This window comes from Monodon monoceros, unplaced genomic scaffold (assembly GCF_005190385.1).
Source record: "Monodon monoceros isolate NGI ecotype Baffin Bay Population unplaced genomic scaffold, NGI_Narwhal_1 Super_Scaffold_7, whole genome shotgun sequence".
Lineage (NCBI taxonomy): Eukaryota > Metazoa > Chordata > Mammalia > Artiodactyla > Monodontidae > Monodon > Monodon monoceros.
The window spans coordinates 54,871,595-54,885,906 of NW_021703784.1; the positions used below are offsets into that span (position 1 = coordinate 54,871,595).

General features: G+C 37.3%; 1 protein-coding gene across 2 annotated transcripts in view; it reads right to left on the minus strand.

The window, feature by feature from the left end:
- UVRAG (UV radiation resistance associated) overlaps positions 1-14,312 on the minus strand; it is a 317,590-nt gene that overhangs the window by 288,061 nt on the left and 15,217 nt on the right. For both annotated transcript variants that reach the window (XM_029209194.1, XM_029209195.1), the window contains one exon: positions 3,732-3,849. In XM_029209194.1, the coding sequence (XP_029065027.1) occupies positions 3,732-3,849 (118 nt within the window). The remainder of the gene's footprint in view (positions 1-3,731; positions 3,850-14,312) is intronic.

Consider the following 14,312-nt stretch of genomic DNA (forward strand, 5'->3'; position numbering starts at 1 on the left):
TCCTCTCATTTTAGAGATAAATTAGCTAACGGCACGCAAGAGGAACTAAATGCCCTAGCCAAAGGGCTTGCCGGTTAGTGACAGACTCAATACCACTACTAGACACGGGACTTCCCTGTGGTCTGAAACCAACTATTCCCTGTGTTAACAACCATTTTATTGAAATAACTTCAAGAAACAGTCCTTAATAACTTCTAAGCTCAGGAAATAAACTGAGCTAGAGAAGAAGACAAAAAGAAAAAAACAGGAACAAAAAAAAATCACTTTGCTTTCATCGTATCTCTTAGACAAGTTTTTTTCCCTTTTTTTATATTTTTATTTATTTATTTTGGCTGCGCAGGGTCTTAGTTGTGGCATGCGGGATCTTTGTTGGGGCATGCGGACTTCTTAATTGCAGCATGCATGCAGGATCTAGTTCCCCAACCAGGGATCAAACCCGGGCCCCCTGCATTGGGAGAATGGAGTCTCACCCACTGGACCACCAGGGAAGTCCCCTCTTAGACAAGTTTTCAACATCATGGTCATCAACCAGTCCCATGACTACTCTTTTTGGAAACTACGATTATGCTTGTTAACATTACAATTCCAATAATAATTGCTATCATTTACCAAATACCTTAAATGCACCAAGTTCAATATTAGTAACTATTATCAGAGATAACAATGGAGCAAGGACACAGAAGTTCTAACCAAGATAATAACCAAACACTAATTATATAGAAACCTATCAAAAATGTGAAGTACTCTGGCACTGTCATGTATTACTAGTGATAAAACCAATTAGTGAGCAGCAGACCAAACGCATTAAGATCTGCAAAAATGCTTACACCCTTCGGACAAATAGTGACCAAACTTTCATTTTTCTTCTGGACACATAGGAAGACAACATTTCTCAGTCCCCTGTTCATCTAAAAAGGATGATGCAACTGATATACAGCTAATGGAATGTCGTGGAATTCATGTGGACCATTTCCATTAAAAAAATCTCCCTCGGGCTTCCCTGGTGGCACAGTGGTTGAGAGCCGGCCTGCCGATGCAGGGGGACAGGTTCATGCCCCAGTCTGGGAAGATCCCACATGCCATGGAGCAGCTGGGCCCGTGAGCCATGGCCGCTAAGTCTGCGTGTCCGGAGCCTGTGCTCCGCAACGGGAGAGGCCACAACAGTGAGAGGCCCACGTACCGCAAAAAAAAAAAAAAAAAATCTCCCTCAAATAATCCCTTGCTCTTGCCATACCAGAAGCATCATTCCAAAATAGAAGGAGCCTGGATACCTGAGTCACCACTTAGAAGACAGCTGCCAAGCCAATATCTGATAAAGAACACCTACATTAAAACAGACAGCTAGTGGGAAGCAGCCGTGTAGCACAGGACATCAGCTCTGTGCTTTGTGACCGACCACCTAGAGGGGTGGGATAGGGAGGGTGGGAGGGAGATGCAAGAGGGAAGAGATATGGGGATATATGTATACATATAGCTGATTCACTTTGTTATACAGCAGAAACTAACAAAACATTGTAAAGCAATTATACTCCAATAAAGATGTTAAAAAATAAATTAGATAATAAATTAGATATATGTTTAAATGCTAATAAATAAATAAATGTCTGCTTCTGCAAACCACATTATGCCTTCCAGTGAAAACTGAAAAGCAAATAAATTAAAGAATTGATTATACTTGTGAAAAGCCTGCTTTCTAGCTATTGTTTGCTGCTCAAGAACTGGGAGACTTCAGATTTAAGTCTAAATTTCCTTACTTCTTAATAAATACTTATAATTATTATTGGAAAAAAGAACACGTACATTGAACTTAGTGTTTAAGAAATTTATTATGTCAAGTCACTGAGTGACTTGTGGTATTTGTTATAGTAGCTAGTGTTATTCGTTCACATTAATACTATTGTTTTAAAAATATGCAATGGTTAGAATCAAAAGTAAGAATGAAATAAAACTATGTAAAAATGGCGGAATTTAGAGTCCTTTTTTTTTACACTTCGAAATTACTTTAATGCCATTTGTATATTAAGGGGGGGTTCTACTCTATATAATGTCTGATTAAATTTTTAAATTAGCATATACTGGTATTGAAATTAAAAAAAGAAAAAAGTTGTTAAACAACTACTGCTTTAATAACAATTTTTAAAAGTAATTAAAACCAAAAACATAAAATGTCATTTGAATTTTTCATCTTTGCCACAGGATAGAATTCAAATAAGTCCTTAGTACCTCTTTTTAAAATAACGCCACCTGGGACTTCCCTGGCGATCCAGTGGTTAAGACTCCGTGCTTCTAATGCAGGGGGCACGGGTTCGATCCCTGATCAGGGAATTAAGATCCCACATGCCGTGCAGCGCGGCCAAAAAAAAGAAAAAAATTAAAATAATGCCACCTTTTATTAATATAAATAGACCTTTACTCACATGTTACCAAGTGTTATCACCCTATCTCAGTTGATCCTCATAAAAATCTGTCTTGCCTGACTTCTTAAGACCTCATTATCTCCACTTCACAAATGGGAAAAGTGAGGCTAAAAAAGCCATGATCTCTGTCCAGAAAACACATAGCTAGCATATAGCTATTTTAGTGTATAGTATACAGCTAGTATACACTTATATACTAGCTGAAACAGCTAGCACTAGTATCAATGTAGATTCAATCCTAATCCAATATTCCTGTCCTTATACCATGCTTCCTCTCTTACAGCATCCAACACAGGTCAACTGATTATATCAAAGTGCCTTTCATCCAATATGTATTCAAAAGATGCTCGTGATTTTGACTCAAATATCTGATGTACTCTTAGAATTATCACTTATGGAAGAATCCACATTTCAATGTGGAACTGAATTCAAAGAAACCATGCCATTCTTCTAAAAATGACCCCATATACACAAAGTAGTACAGATATGAGAAGATATGAACTAGGTCCAAATTTTACCATAATACTAAAGGAATCAATTATATTTTAAAGAAAAGCAAATTAGTGCTGGATACTGGACTCAAATAATCTATTTTATTTATTTTTTTTTAAGATTTTTTTGATGTGGACCATTTACAAAGTCTTTATTGAATTTGGTACAATATTGTTTCCATTTTATGTTTTGGTTTTTTGGCCGCGAAGCATGTGGGATCTTAGCTCCCCCACCAGCGATCAAACCCACACCCCCTGCATTGGAAGGCAAAGTCTTAACTACTGGACAGCCAGGGAAGTCCCTCAAATAACCTTTTTTTAATAAATTTAAAAAAAATTTTTTAAGTTTTAGTTATTTTATTTATTTTTTGGTTGAGCAAGGTCTTAGTTGTGGCTCGCCAGCTCCTTGGTTGTGGCATGCGAACTCTTAGTTGTGGCATGCATGTGGGATCTAGTTCCCTGACCAGGGATCAAACCCGGGCCCCCTGCATTGGGAACACGGAGTCTTATCCACTGCGCCACCAGGGAAGTCCCATCAAATAGCCTATTTTAAATGACAGCTACTGGAATACAGATATTAAACATCAACATTCATAAAGGAATGATAAATTTATCAATGTAAGTCTCAGTTATCTGAAAGAACTACCCAAAAGACATGTTTCTTCAATATGTATAACAACTGCTCATGAAATATTTTCAGACAGCATGACAACTTAGCTTTCTAATAAGCAATACTAGCAAGAGGCACTGAGAATCATTTGTGTTACAAAAGAATAAAAATGAGATGCAACGATCTGTGGGTGGCAAGTCCAGATTCCCTTACCTTTATATACCTTTTCAGTGTTACACAAGTGAAGTGTGAAGTAGGTATCTAGGAGTTGATGGCCATTCCTATTAACAATGTTCCGGGCAGCGATGTTCCGAAGATGTCTAAGACGTCGCTGAAAAATAATCACAGAAAAAGAGGAGTATTCAGCTTTTTCCTCCTATAAAGCTTTCTGAAAGTTACAATTCAAACATAAAATATAGTAAGTTGTCCCAGTCGTTTATTTGTTGAGCCAGCAACCTTAACCCAGTCTCTTATTTATGCCTCAGCATCTCTTCTGTCAAATAGGAACTATTCCTGCCCTATATCATTTACAAGGTTGTTGGGAGCATGAAATAACAGATACGAAACATTCTTGAAAAGCATAAATGTTATATCAATGCTATATACCTGTAGAATAGCGTTAGTGTTTCCTGGAACATAAACTAAGTATAATAGTAATTTGCTTTTTTCCCTTCGGAAGGATGCTTGTAGACGTGCGAAGTCCACCTCATACCAAGAGAAAATCAGCCATTATTACACACTTACACCTCTGTTGCCAGCTCAGTCTGACGCCAGATCATCTATTACAACCAGGAAAAGAAGCCAAAGCCAAAAAATAAAAGCAATAACTCACCGTTCACTCCATCCAGCCAGTAACCCAACTGTTGCCAGCTTAAATTCTCACTTGACCAGCAGTTAACCGGCCCCTATTTCCTAATCAGGCCTCCTTCCCAACAATTTCTCCAACTAGGATGCATGAATTACTTGGAGTCACAAGTGTTGGAAAGGCAAAGCTCCATAAGCAACAGTAGAAATCCACAAAAATATAACTTAAGGCATAGCCAAATCATCTCATATCAAAAAGAGAAAAAGTTGGCAATGCTGAAGTCTAAGCACAACAGATTCATTCTCAAAAGCTAGTTCCCTGTGTCAGATCATTATTTTCAGAGACTTAAAAATAGAAACCATGGGCTCAGTTTTAAATATGCTTAAAGTTCTCCCTTCAGGCTGAAAGCCCACTTTGCTAAGTCCATCTTTAATTACATGTGCAGTCAGCCAGAAAAGTTCAGTTCTTCCCTTCCATGCACATACCAACCCAATCCTTTCTCCCAATCTAGAGATTAAGATTCTTTGACAGAGAACATTATTGTCTAATAAATTTGGTTAATACTCAAAGTACGAAAAGCCCCAAATGTACTTACAAAAAGTTCCTAGGGCTTACTCTAAAAGACTTATAGCTACAATCTGCCAAAGGTTTCCATTTCACACCCTGGATTACAGCAACTATTTCCTTCTACTATATATTTTTCATCAACCTTCTCAGTCAAGATTTTAAATTGACAGGAACTATTAATTGCCTATACACAACAATCACATCTATTCTGCCATAAGATTCCAAACTTGGTCCTCTATTCAAAAACCTGAAAACATTACCCAAAGCCTCCAGCATAAAGTACAAACTTCCCATTATTCCTTTCAAAGCCTTGTGCAATCCGACCTCTCCATAACCTATCCTTACTGCCCATTAGATCTTCCACATACCCAACCCCTTAGTCACACGTGACTGATTAAGGTTCCATGAAAAAGATTATGCATGCATGGTCCTAGCTCCATGCTTTTGCTAATGCTAGCCCCTTAATCTAGAATACTACTCTCTTTAAGGAAATCCATTTATGCTTCAAAGTTAAGGAGAGAAGATTCCTCCTTCCTTATTCTCTAACTGAACTGTTTCTTTTTAATGCAATTAAAAAAAACACTGGGAGGTTAAACCAGAAATGCAGAAAAATTATTACCTATGGGGGTGAGAACAGGTTGGAGGGAATAGAGATAAAAGCAAGACTTCCCTGATACTTGTTTACGTGGTTTTAACTTCTGTACCATAAGAATGATTTACATAATCAAAAAATAAAGTTAAATAAATAAGAAAAAGTTTAAATCAACTAAACCTAGTCCAAAATATAATAGCAATACCAAAAATTACCACCAGCCTTAGGCTATATCACCCACCTTTGCCCAAAATATTACCCTATGATCCAAGGAAATATTAAAGAAGTCAAGGTGACCTAAAGGATCCTCTCTGGTTCTCAGTTCCCTAGAACATCTACTTGACCAAAACAATGTATAATTATACCTAATATGAAATTATGGATAGTTCCAGATATTTGTCAATCTTCCCCAACTAGACTATAAGTTCTATAAAGGAGAGACTTTATTTTATTTACTGTTGTATCTCCAGCATCTAGATGAGTACCTAGCAAATAGCAGGTACACAATAAATGGTTTTTGACTGAATTAATATATGTCCAGTGAATTAACCCAGTCAAGAAGGTCTTGGTATGACCTAGGCCTTGCAATGAACCTGAACTTAGTGGCTTCTGACACCCACCCACGAGATGGTGGGAGAATAGAGAGCACTTCAAACCTAAGAATGGACCTCAGAACTGAAAGGGGGCTCAAATCTTAGCAGTGCTTCTGGACTATAGCAAATCCTCAGCACTCATCTACCTTTAACTGCTCCAGGGTATACAATCTAGCGGTAGTTCGTGGCCTGGTGGCACCATCTAGCATAAATACACTGCTTTAGAACTTGTCTAAACAGAAATTAAATATCAGATTATCTCTTCAATGGCCCATCTGAGGATAGTTAAATTCAAATCTGTCTTATGCTCTAAACTGGCTCAATTATCTTAGAAAAGTAAAAATACTGAGTAATTAGAATTTACACAGACTTTGGAATTACTCTTTAAGATAACATTCCATGCAGCTTCTTCACCAGCCAATCTCCTTATACTTTCTCAAAACTCTAAGCTTTCACAGTTATAAAAAGCTCTTTGTGTATCTTTCTACAGCAGTAGCTTTAGGCATCCAAGTTGTGCTCTAAAAACACCTATCTCCAAAACTAAAGCTGAATAGATTTTAATTTTTAAGTTGGAATTAACATGGCTTTAATGTCTTTGAAACACTGCCTATAAAACATTCTATATAAAGGTTAAAAACGTTCACTAACAAATAAAATTAAATCTTCTTACTCAGCTTTGATTTGGAGGATTGACAGATGTAGCTAGAGCACAACTCTATCTGCAATGTTGGCAGTGGGTAAAAGACCAGTAGGATCCTAAATTCCTTAACTTTTTTCTTTTACAAATCTCTCAAGTATAAATTCTAAAACAAGACTTAACTGCCATATGTTGTAGATCTGAAACATTTGCTTAAGTAAAAAAGTAAGCGTTACTCATTAGTATGATTATAAACTGGTGCCTCTAAAGAATCTAAAATGGTTGGTTTTTCTTGTTAACAGTACTAATGCTCTTAGAAAATTGCTTTAAAACATAACAGTAGATTAAATGATTTTTTTGCTTTGTTTTTATTTATTTTGTTTTGTTTTGTCCTGCCCAGCACCTATTTAAAGAAACAAAAAACAAAACAAAAACAAACAAGCAAACAAACAAAAAACCCCCTCAGCTATTCCTTTGTAGAACCACTCTCCTCTGCTATCAATCTATATAATACTTCCTGTAGAATTAACTCCACCTCCAACTCCAAGGAGGGTCACGTGACTCAGATCAGGCCAATCAGCACATTCCATCCCCCTGCCCATAACACATGATCAGGATCCTAGAAAACCCAGAAATTAAATTGTTGAGAGGTTTATTTTCCCCCTACTGGCCCAGAACCTGGAAAGGACATGGGACTAGAGACGCTGGCAGCCATCTTTACACCACAGTGAAATGAAAACAGCAAGTAAGACAGCAGAGTCCAGAGATGTGGAGCAAGACAGAGGTAAGGGATTAAGAGATACAAACTACTATGCATAAAATAGACAAGCAACAAGGATATAGTGTAAAGCACAGGGAATTATAGCTATTATAGCTATTAATGGAGTGTAATCTGTAAAAATACTGAATCACTATGCTGTACACCTGAAATTAATATTGTAAATCAACTATACTTCAATTAAAAAAATAAAAGTAAAAAAGTCCTGGCAACAGAATTTGTCTCTGGATCAAACCATACCTAAAATGGGAACTACTGTATAATGACATATCCAGTCCCTATAAAACTATCAAAGATTACAACTAGAGAGAAGACTTACATTGTAACTGTTTATCAAGAATTTATCCTGGGGCTTCCCTGGTGGCGAAGTGGTTAAGAATCCGCCTGCCAATGCAGAGGACACGGGTTGGTATCCCTGATCCAGGAAGATCCCACATGGTGCAGAGCAACTAAGCCCGTGCGCCACAACTACTGAGCCTTCGCTCTAGAGTCCGTGAGCCACAACTATTGAGCCCACGCACTGCAACTACTGAAGCCCGAGCGCCTAGAGACCATGCTCCACAACAAGAGAAGCCACCACAATGAGAAGCCCACGCACCACAACAAAGAGTAGCCCCCGCTCGCCTCAACTAGAGAAAGCCCACGTGCAGCAAGGAAGACCCAACGCAGTCAAAAATAAAATATATTTTTTAAATTAATTAATTAATTTAAAAAAAGAATTTATCCCATTAACAGGTTAGTAGATGAAGAGAACCTTCTAATTTAGAGGCAAGGTACAAAGAAATGTTTTATTTTGTTAAACATCTCCATATTTTAGAAAATGGTAATTTCTGGTGGGTCACTCCATTTTTGATGATATAATTTTGAACCTTAACCTTGGTGATGGCAAGTCAAAACACACCCCAGAACTAAAAGAAAACCAAAGCAATTTTCAGTAGTAAGGTGCGCCATTGGTGTTCTATGTTCCTCCCAAATATTAGCACCTTTCCCTGGCTGGTATCTAAAACTTTCTGGTTTCTGAGGTATAATAATGACCAAAGAGAAATGTGGTGTCCTTGATCTTGTTCCTCGTCACTGCTGGAGAGTGACTCAGGGAGGCTGATGGCCAACAGAAGGAGGAAGAAATGGCTATCATGCACCCTCCTTCCCTGTACCCCTTGCTTAAAAAACAAGAGTAACTGTGTTTCTTAAATATAATGACTCCACAAATCCCCACCGTCACCAAACTAAGCTATAATCCCACACACCTTTTATGACTCCCAAGACCATGGTGACGTATCTTCTAAACAAATTTTGAGTCTAATTTGCTTAGTCTACAAGAGCTATTACAAATCAATAATATAATCAATAATTTATAGTCCAATAGAAAAGGGGGCAAAGGATACAAAAAGGCAGCCACCAAAAAAGTAATGGAAATGGTCAATAACCATACGAAAAGACGTATAATCCCACTCATAAAGATATGCACACCAAAACAAATATTCCAGCTTGTGGAGACTGTAGTTTCCAAAGAATGGCCGCACCAATACATCGCATCCCACGTGCTCTCTTACAATATGATGCTGCCACTCCTCCTTGACGAAGTGGCGTCTATGTTCCCTCTCCCTTAAATGAGGGAAGGCCTGTGACTATGGCAGAAATAATGCCACGTGACTTCTGAAGCTAAATCATAAAATTACCTGGTCCTCTTTACAGGATGCTCTTCCTCAGTATCCAGTCACCCCACTGTGAGGATGCCCAGCAGCCAAGCGGAAAAGACTTTGCAGGTGCTCTCTTCAGCCCCAGCTGAGAGATCCCAGCTATAACCAGACATGCAAGTGACCATTTCGGTACCCAGCCTTTCAGACGCCAGAAATGACATCAAGCAAAGCACAGACAAGCTGTTCCCACCAAGCCCGAACCAAACTGCATATTCATGAGCAAAATAAATGATGATGTTTTAAGCCACTAAATTTTTTGTTTGTTACTCAGCAATAGAAAACAAAGAGATCTATCTGATTAACCAAACCATTTTAGTCTCTGTCAGGGTTGATGCTAGTAAGGAAAATAATGTTGGGGAAAATATAAAATGGTCCATTTTGGAAGGACAGTGACTTAGCAACAATTACCAAATTTTAAACTGCACATAATATTTGACCAAGAAATTCCACAAATCACAAAAATGTGTGCAAATATGGGCTATAAAAGCAAAAACTGAATAACCACTCAAACTGTGGTATATTCACACAATGGAAAATTGCATAACCCTTACAAAAACAAAGTGCTAATATGAAACACAAACAAAAGAACAAGAAATTTTAAATGTCCACATAAATAAATACTACTATATACCCTGAATGATGTAGATCGTGGGTTGTTCTAAAAGGAACAGAAAGTAAATATTTCAAGATTTTCAGGGTGCATCCTGTCTCCGTAAATTCTTTGGGTTTTTGTTTGTCTGTAATCCTTTAACGATGTCAAAACCTTTCTTATTTCATCAGTTGTTATAAAAAACCAGTGACTGTTGGCCACAGTTTGCTGACCCCTAATGTAGATACTCACTGAGTTATGAGAAGTTTTAAAGTAGCATTTGATTTGGAAATGTAGTCAAACTTGTTCTGAATACCGTTCCCCTTTCCTATTTCCTGTTCATTTTTTTTTTCAGGTCAGGCATTTATTCTCAGCCTGGGGCCAGGCTAACTGGCATGGAAGAATTAAGGCCCAGGTTAAGTCAGATTACTGCTACTTTGGTACACTTTTTTGAGGGACAACAAAAGCAAACCTGGGAGAAAATTAGTTTTCCACATTTCCATGGAAGGTAAAAATGCTGAATTACCAAATCAAGAATTTAAGCTTGATAAATTAGGTCAATCTTTTTAAAAAATATAAAAGCCCCTTCTATATTATAGCAGTCTCAATCACCTATTTTTTCTAATCTCTTGATCCCAGCTGAAAGACTCACTGTGAAAACTTTTGAAGAACACAGAAATGCTTTAAAACTAGATGCTGCTGGCTAGAAAGCAGATGGTGCCAACACCCAATGTTACAGATTTAAACAAACAAACCACCAACTCTGATCTCTCATAAAAACTTTATAGCTCCTGTTCCTAACGGAGAACTTTCTCTGACACAAATTACACAACCTTGGAACCAAAGCGCTTATTTTGACGTTGACTCTCCTCTCACTCAAGTTCAAATAAGTCCTAGAATTTAATTCAGTCATTTACTATGCACTAACAGGCTTCTCCACAAGAAAAGACAAAATTATCTATGTCTCTGAACTTCCTGCATTTCTTATACATTTTGGCTCTGGGTTTTTTTGGTTTTTGGGGTTTTTTTTTAATCTCTACCCTATTCACCCCAATCTTGATAGGAAGTCCAAACTTGCTCTTTTTCTCCCATGTTTCCTCTGGGTAGTGCTGCTCTAAGAAACAGGCCTTTGTAGTGACAGATCCAGTATTGTTCTCCATGTATGTCTCTCTCATCCTCCCTCTCTCATTCCCCTTTCTTCTATTTTACTTGCTGTTATTTCCTTTACAGACTATGCTAGGAACTGTGGGGATACAAACATGGCATTCCCTAGTTTCAGAGTATGTAATCTTTCTAAAGAACTGGAGTTTGGGCACATGAAAAAGCCAGTTTGAGGTAAAAGTGTCCAACATATACTTTCAAAGACCGCTTAATTAAAGAACTGTTATTTTAGAAATGTAAGACAGAAGAAAGACACAGAATTACACAGGATGACCTGGAGGATAAAAACTGCAAGACAGAAGACAGCTTCAATGGTCCAAGTGTTAAAAGTAGTATCGTGCCTGTAATTTGCTTCAAAATAATTGGGGTGAGGGAGGGAGGACAAGTATTGTTAGTTAGGTATATAGATAAAATAAGATCTACCATGAGGTGATAGTTATTGATAGTTATTACCAATAACAGGTAGTAGGTACCTGGGAGTTTATTACATCCCACCCTGTATGTATGCATTTCAATACACATTTATATATAAAATATACATTATATTTCTTTATTCATTGAAATTTCCATAATAAAAAAGTTTTAAAGTAATATCAATAAGAACAGAAAGAAAGGATGAGACTCTATGGGAGCACAAAGACAAAAATGGGCTTAATGGGGAGACTAACCAGATAACGGATATGGTTGAGGACAAAGAGAAGATTGATAAAAGAAATAAAGGAGTTAAAGGACCTCTAGAAATATAAGAACTAATCAATAAAGGTGTTAGGGCAATAGAGTAGCCATCAGGAAAGGGAAAGGGAAGGAAAGAAAAGAAATATGTATATATACAAGAAACATCCTATACCTTATATCAAATCCCAGATGGTTTAAAAACATTCAAATGTAAATAATTAAAGCATAAAAGTATCAAAAGAAACCATGAAGAATTATTTTATAACCTCAAAGGTCTAAGAATGACATAAAACTCTGAAGCTATAAAAAGAAAGAAAAAAAATCAATCAAATTTACTATATAAAATGTTTTTAAATTATGCATGACAAAAACTAGCATATATAAAATCAAAGGAAAAAAACCTAACAAAAAGATTTTAATTCATATAACAAAGACAATTTCACTAAAACATAAAGAGTTCATATGGGAATTCCCTGGTGGTCCGTGGTTAGGATTCGGCGCTTTCACTGCCAGGAGCCCAGGTTCAATCCCTGGTCGGGGAACTAAGATCCCGCAAGCCATGAGGCGCAGCCAAAAATAAAATAAAGTGTTCATAGAACAAAAAGTTCAACCACCCAACAGAAAAACCGACAAAGAATATTAACAGATTAATTCACAGAAAATACAAATAGCACTTAAACAAGAAAAGATTCTCAACCTCATTCATAAGAGAAATGCAACTTAAAACTACACTAAAATTGGCACAGATCACAAAGTCTGATAACATATTCAGAGGCAGGCAGTGGCAAAACAGACACTTCCCTGAAAAAAGTATAATTAGTAAAACCTCTAAGATGGCAATGTGGCAATACCTACCACAATTACAAATGCATAGATTCTTTGACCCAGAAATTCCACTTGTGCATTTATGTTAACCTTTGAATTGTGATCCACATGAATATATTACCTATCTTTTAAAATAAAACTAAATTTAAATATTTAAAAAAACAGAGATGGCAACCAACCCTTAAGCCCAGGTATCTGTGATAGTCATTACCAGAAGCAGTGTGACATAGTGGTAAGAGAGTCAATAATCCTGAACTCAAGGGTGGTTCTAACCACTCACTAGTGGGCAAACCACTCAGTCTCTCTGAGCCTGTTTTCCTTTCCATAAAACAGAGATATTTCCTGCATGCTTACCTCTGTGGGTTATTTTAAGGATCAAATGAAATAATGGACATAAAAGCTCTCTGAAAAACTGTAAAGTATTTTGAAATATAAAGTATTAACAGAAATAGGGATGTCAAGAAAGGGATGTGGTTAGTGTAAAATGACGAATTGGTTTAGGCATTTCTAATCTGAAGTAAAGAGACAGATTTAGAATTCATCTATCTAAATAGAGGTAATAAAGTCACAAGAGTATAACAGATCTCCAAAGGACAAACATTCAATAAATAGAATTATAGAATTACAGAACTGAAAAGGATCTTGAAAGTCATCTAAGCCTTTGCTACCCAGTATCACCTGGGAACCTGTTGGAAATGCAGATTCTCAGGTCCCACTACAGACCTTACTCAATCAGAATCTACATTTTAACAAGATCCCCAGGTAATCTGTATGTACATTTTGAGTTTAATAAGCACTAGTCTAAGCCATTTTACTCATTTTTTAGATAATAAAATTGGGGTCCTAAGTAAATGGACCTACCCATGTTTACACTGTTAGTAAGCAGCAAAATCAAGGTTTGCACCCAGGCCTGATCTCCTAGGCTATGTGTACATGTGTGCATGTACACCATGTATTTGCTTCCCAGATACCCTGTTTCAAAACCTTTGAGACATCTTTGCCTGGCAGGTGTCCCATGCCCCTACTCCCATTTCTAATCAGCCAAGCAGCCCATCAATCCTTTCTTCACAGTTATCTCTGGCATATGTTTCTTCCTTTCCACACTCTTCATTCATTTCCCTAAAGCTATTGTTTATATTGTAAAAACCAGCTTTCTTCTCTTATACACATATCAACTTCCTCTTCTGCAAACAAGAGCTCACAAATAGTAATCTCTATACAATTCCTTAAACAAGTACAAGCCATTATGCATTTGGCTGCTTGCGGGGGTGGGGATGGGGGGGCCCTGCTAAGCCGCATGGCATTGCTGGATCTTAGTTCCCCAACCAAGGATTGAAACCATGCGGAAGCGCAGAGTCCTAACCACTGGACCGCCAGGATATTCCCCATTATGCATTAAATGTTAACATACTGATTTCAGGGAGACTCTATTTTTAAAACCTACCAAGATTAGCAAAATTAGAATCTTTGTGTCTTCATTTCCATTATTTCTTTCCCATTACCCCCCGCCTTCTCTTTGCCCCAGAAATAACCCAGGTTGCCTTTATCTAATAAGGTCCTCCCACTACAATCAAGCTTTACTAAATAAATCCAAAGGCCCTAAATCTACTTTCCAGTACCATCTTCAATCCCAATCTGTCTCAATAAGCTTGCAACATTCACAAACATCCTCATGTCTTCATAATTCTCTCCTATACATTGTACCCTAACAAACCAAAGTATTTCAACATTTCTGGAGTACCCATGATGTGCCAGGAACTACACAATGAAATGGAAGACTAAATACCTCTGACTACCTCTCCTACATAAATTCAATAAAATTAAGAGCCCTGGTCTCTGCCCCATTTCCACATCTGCACCAAGAATTTTTAA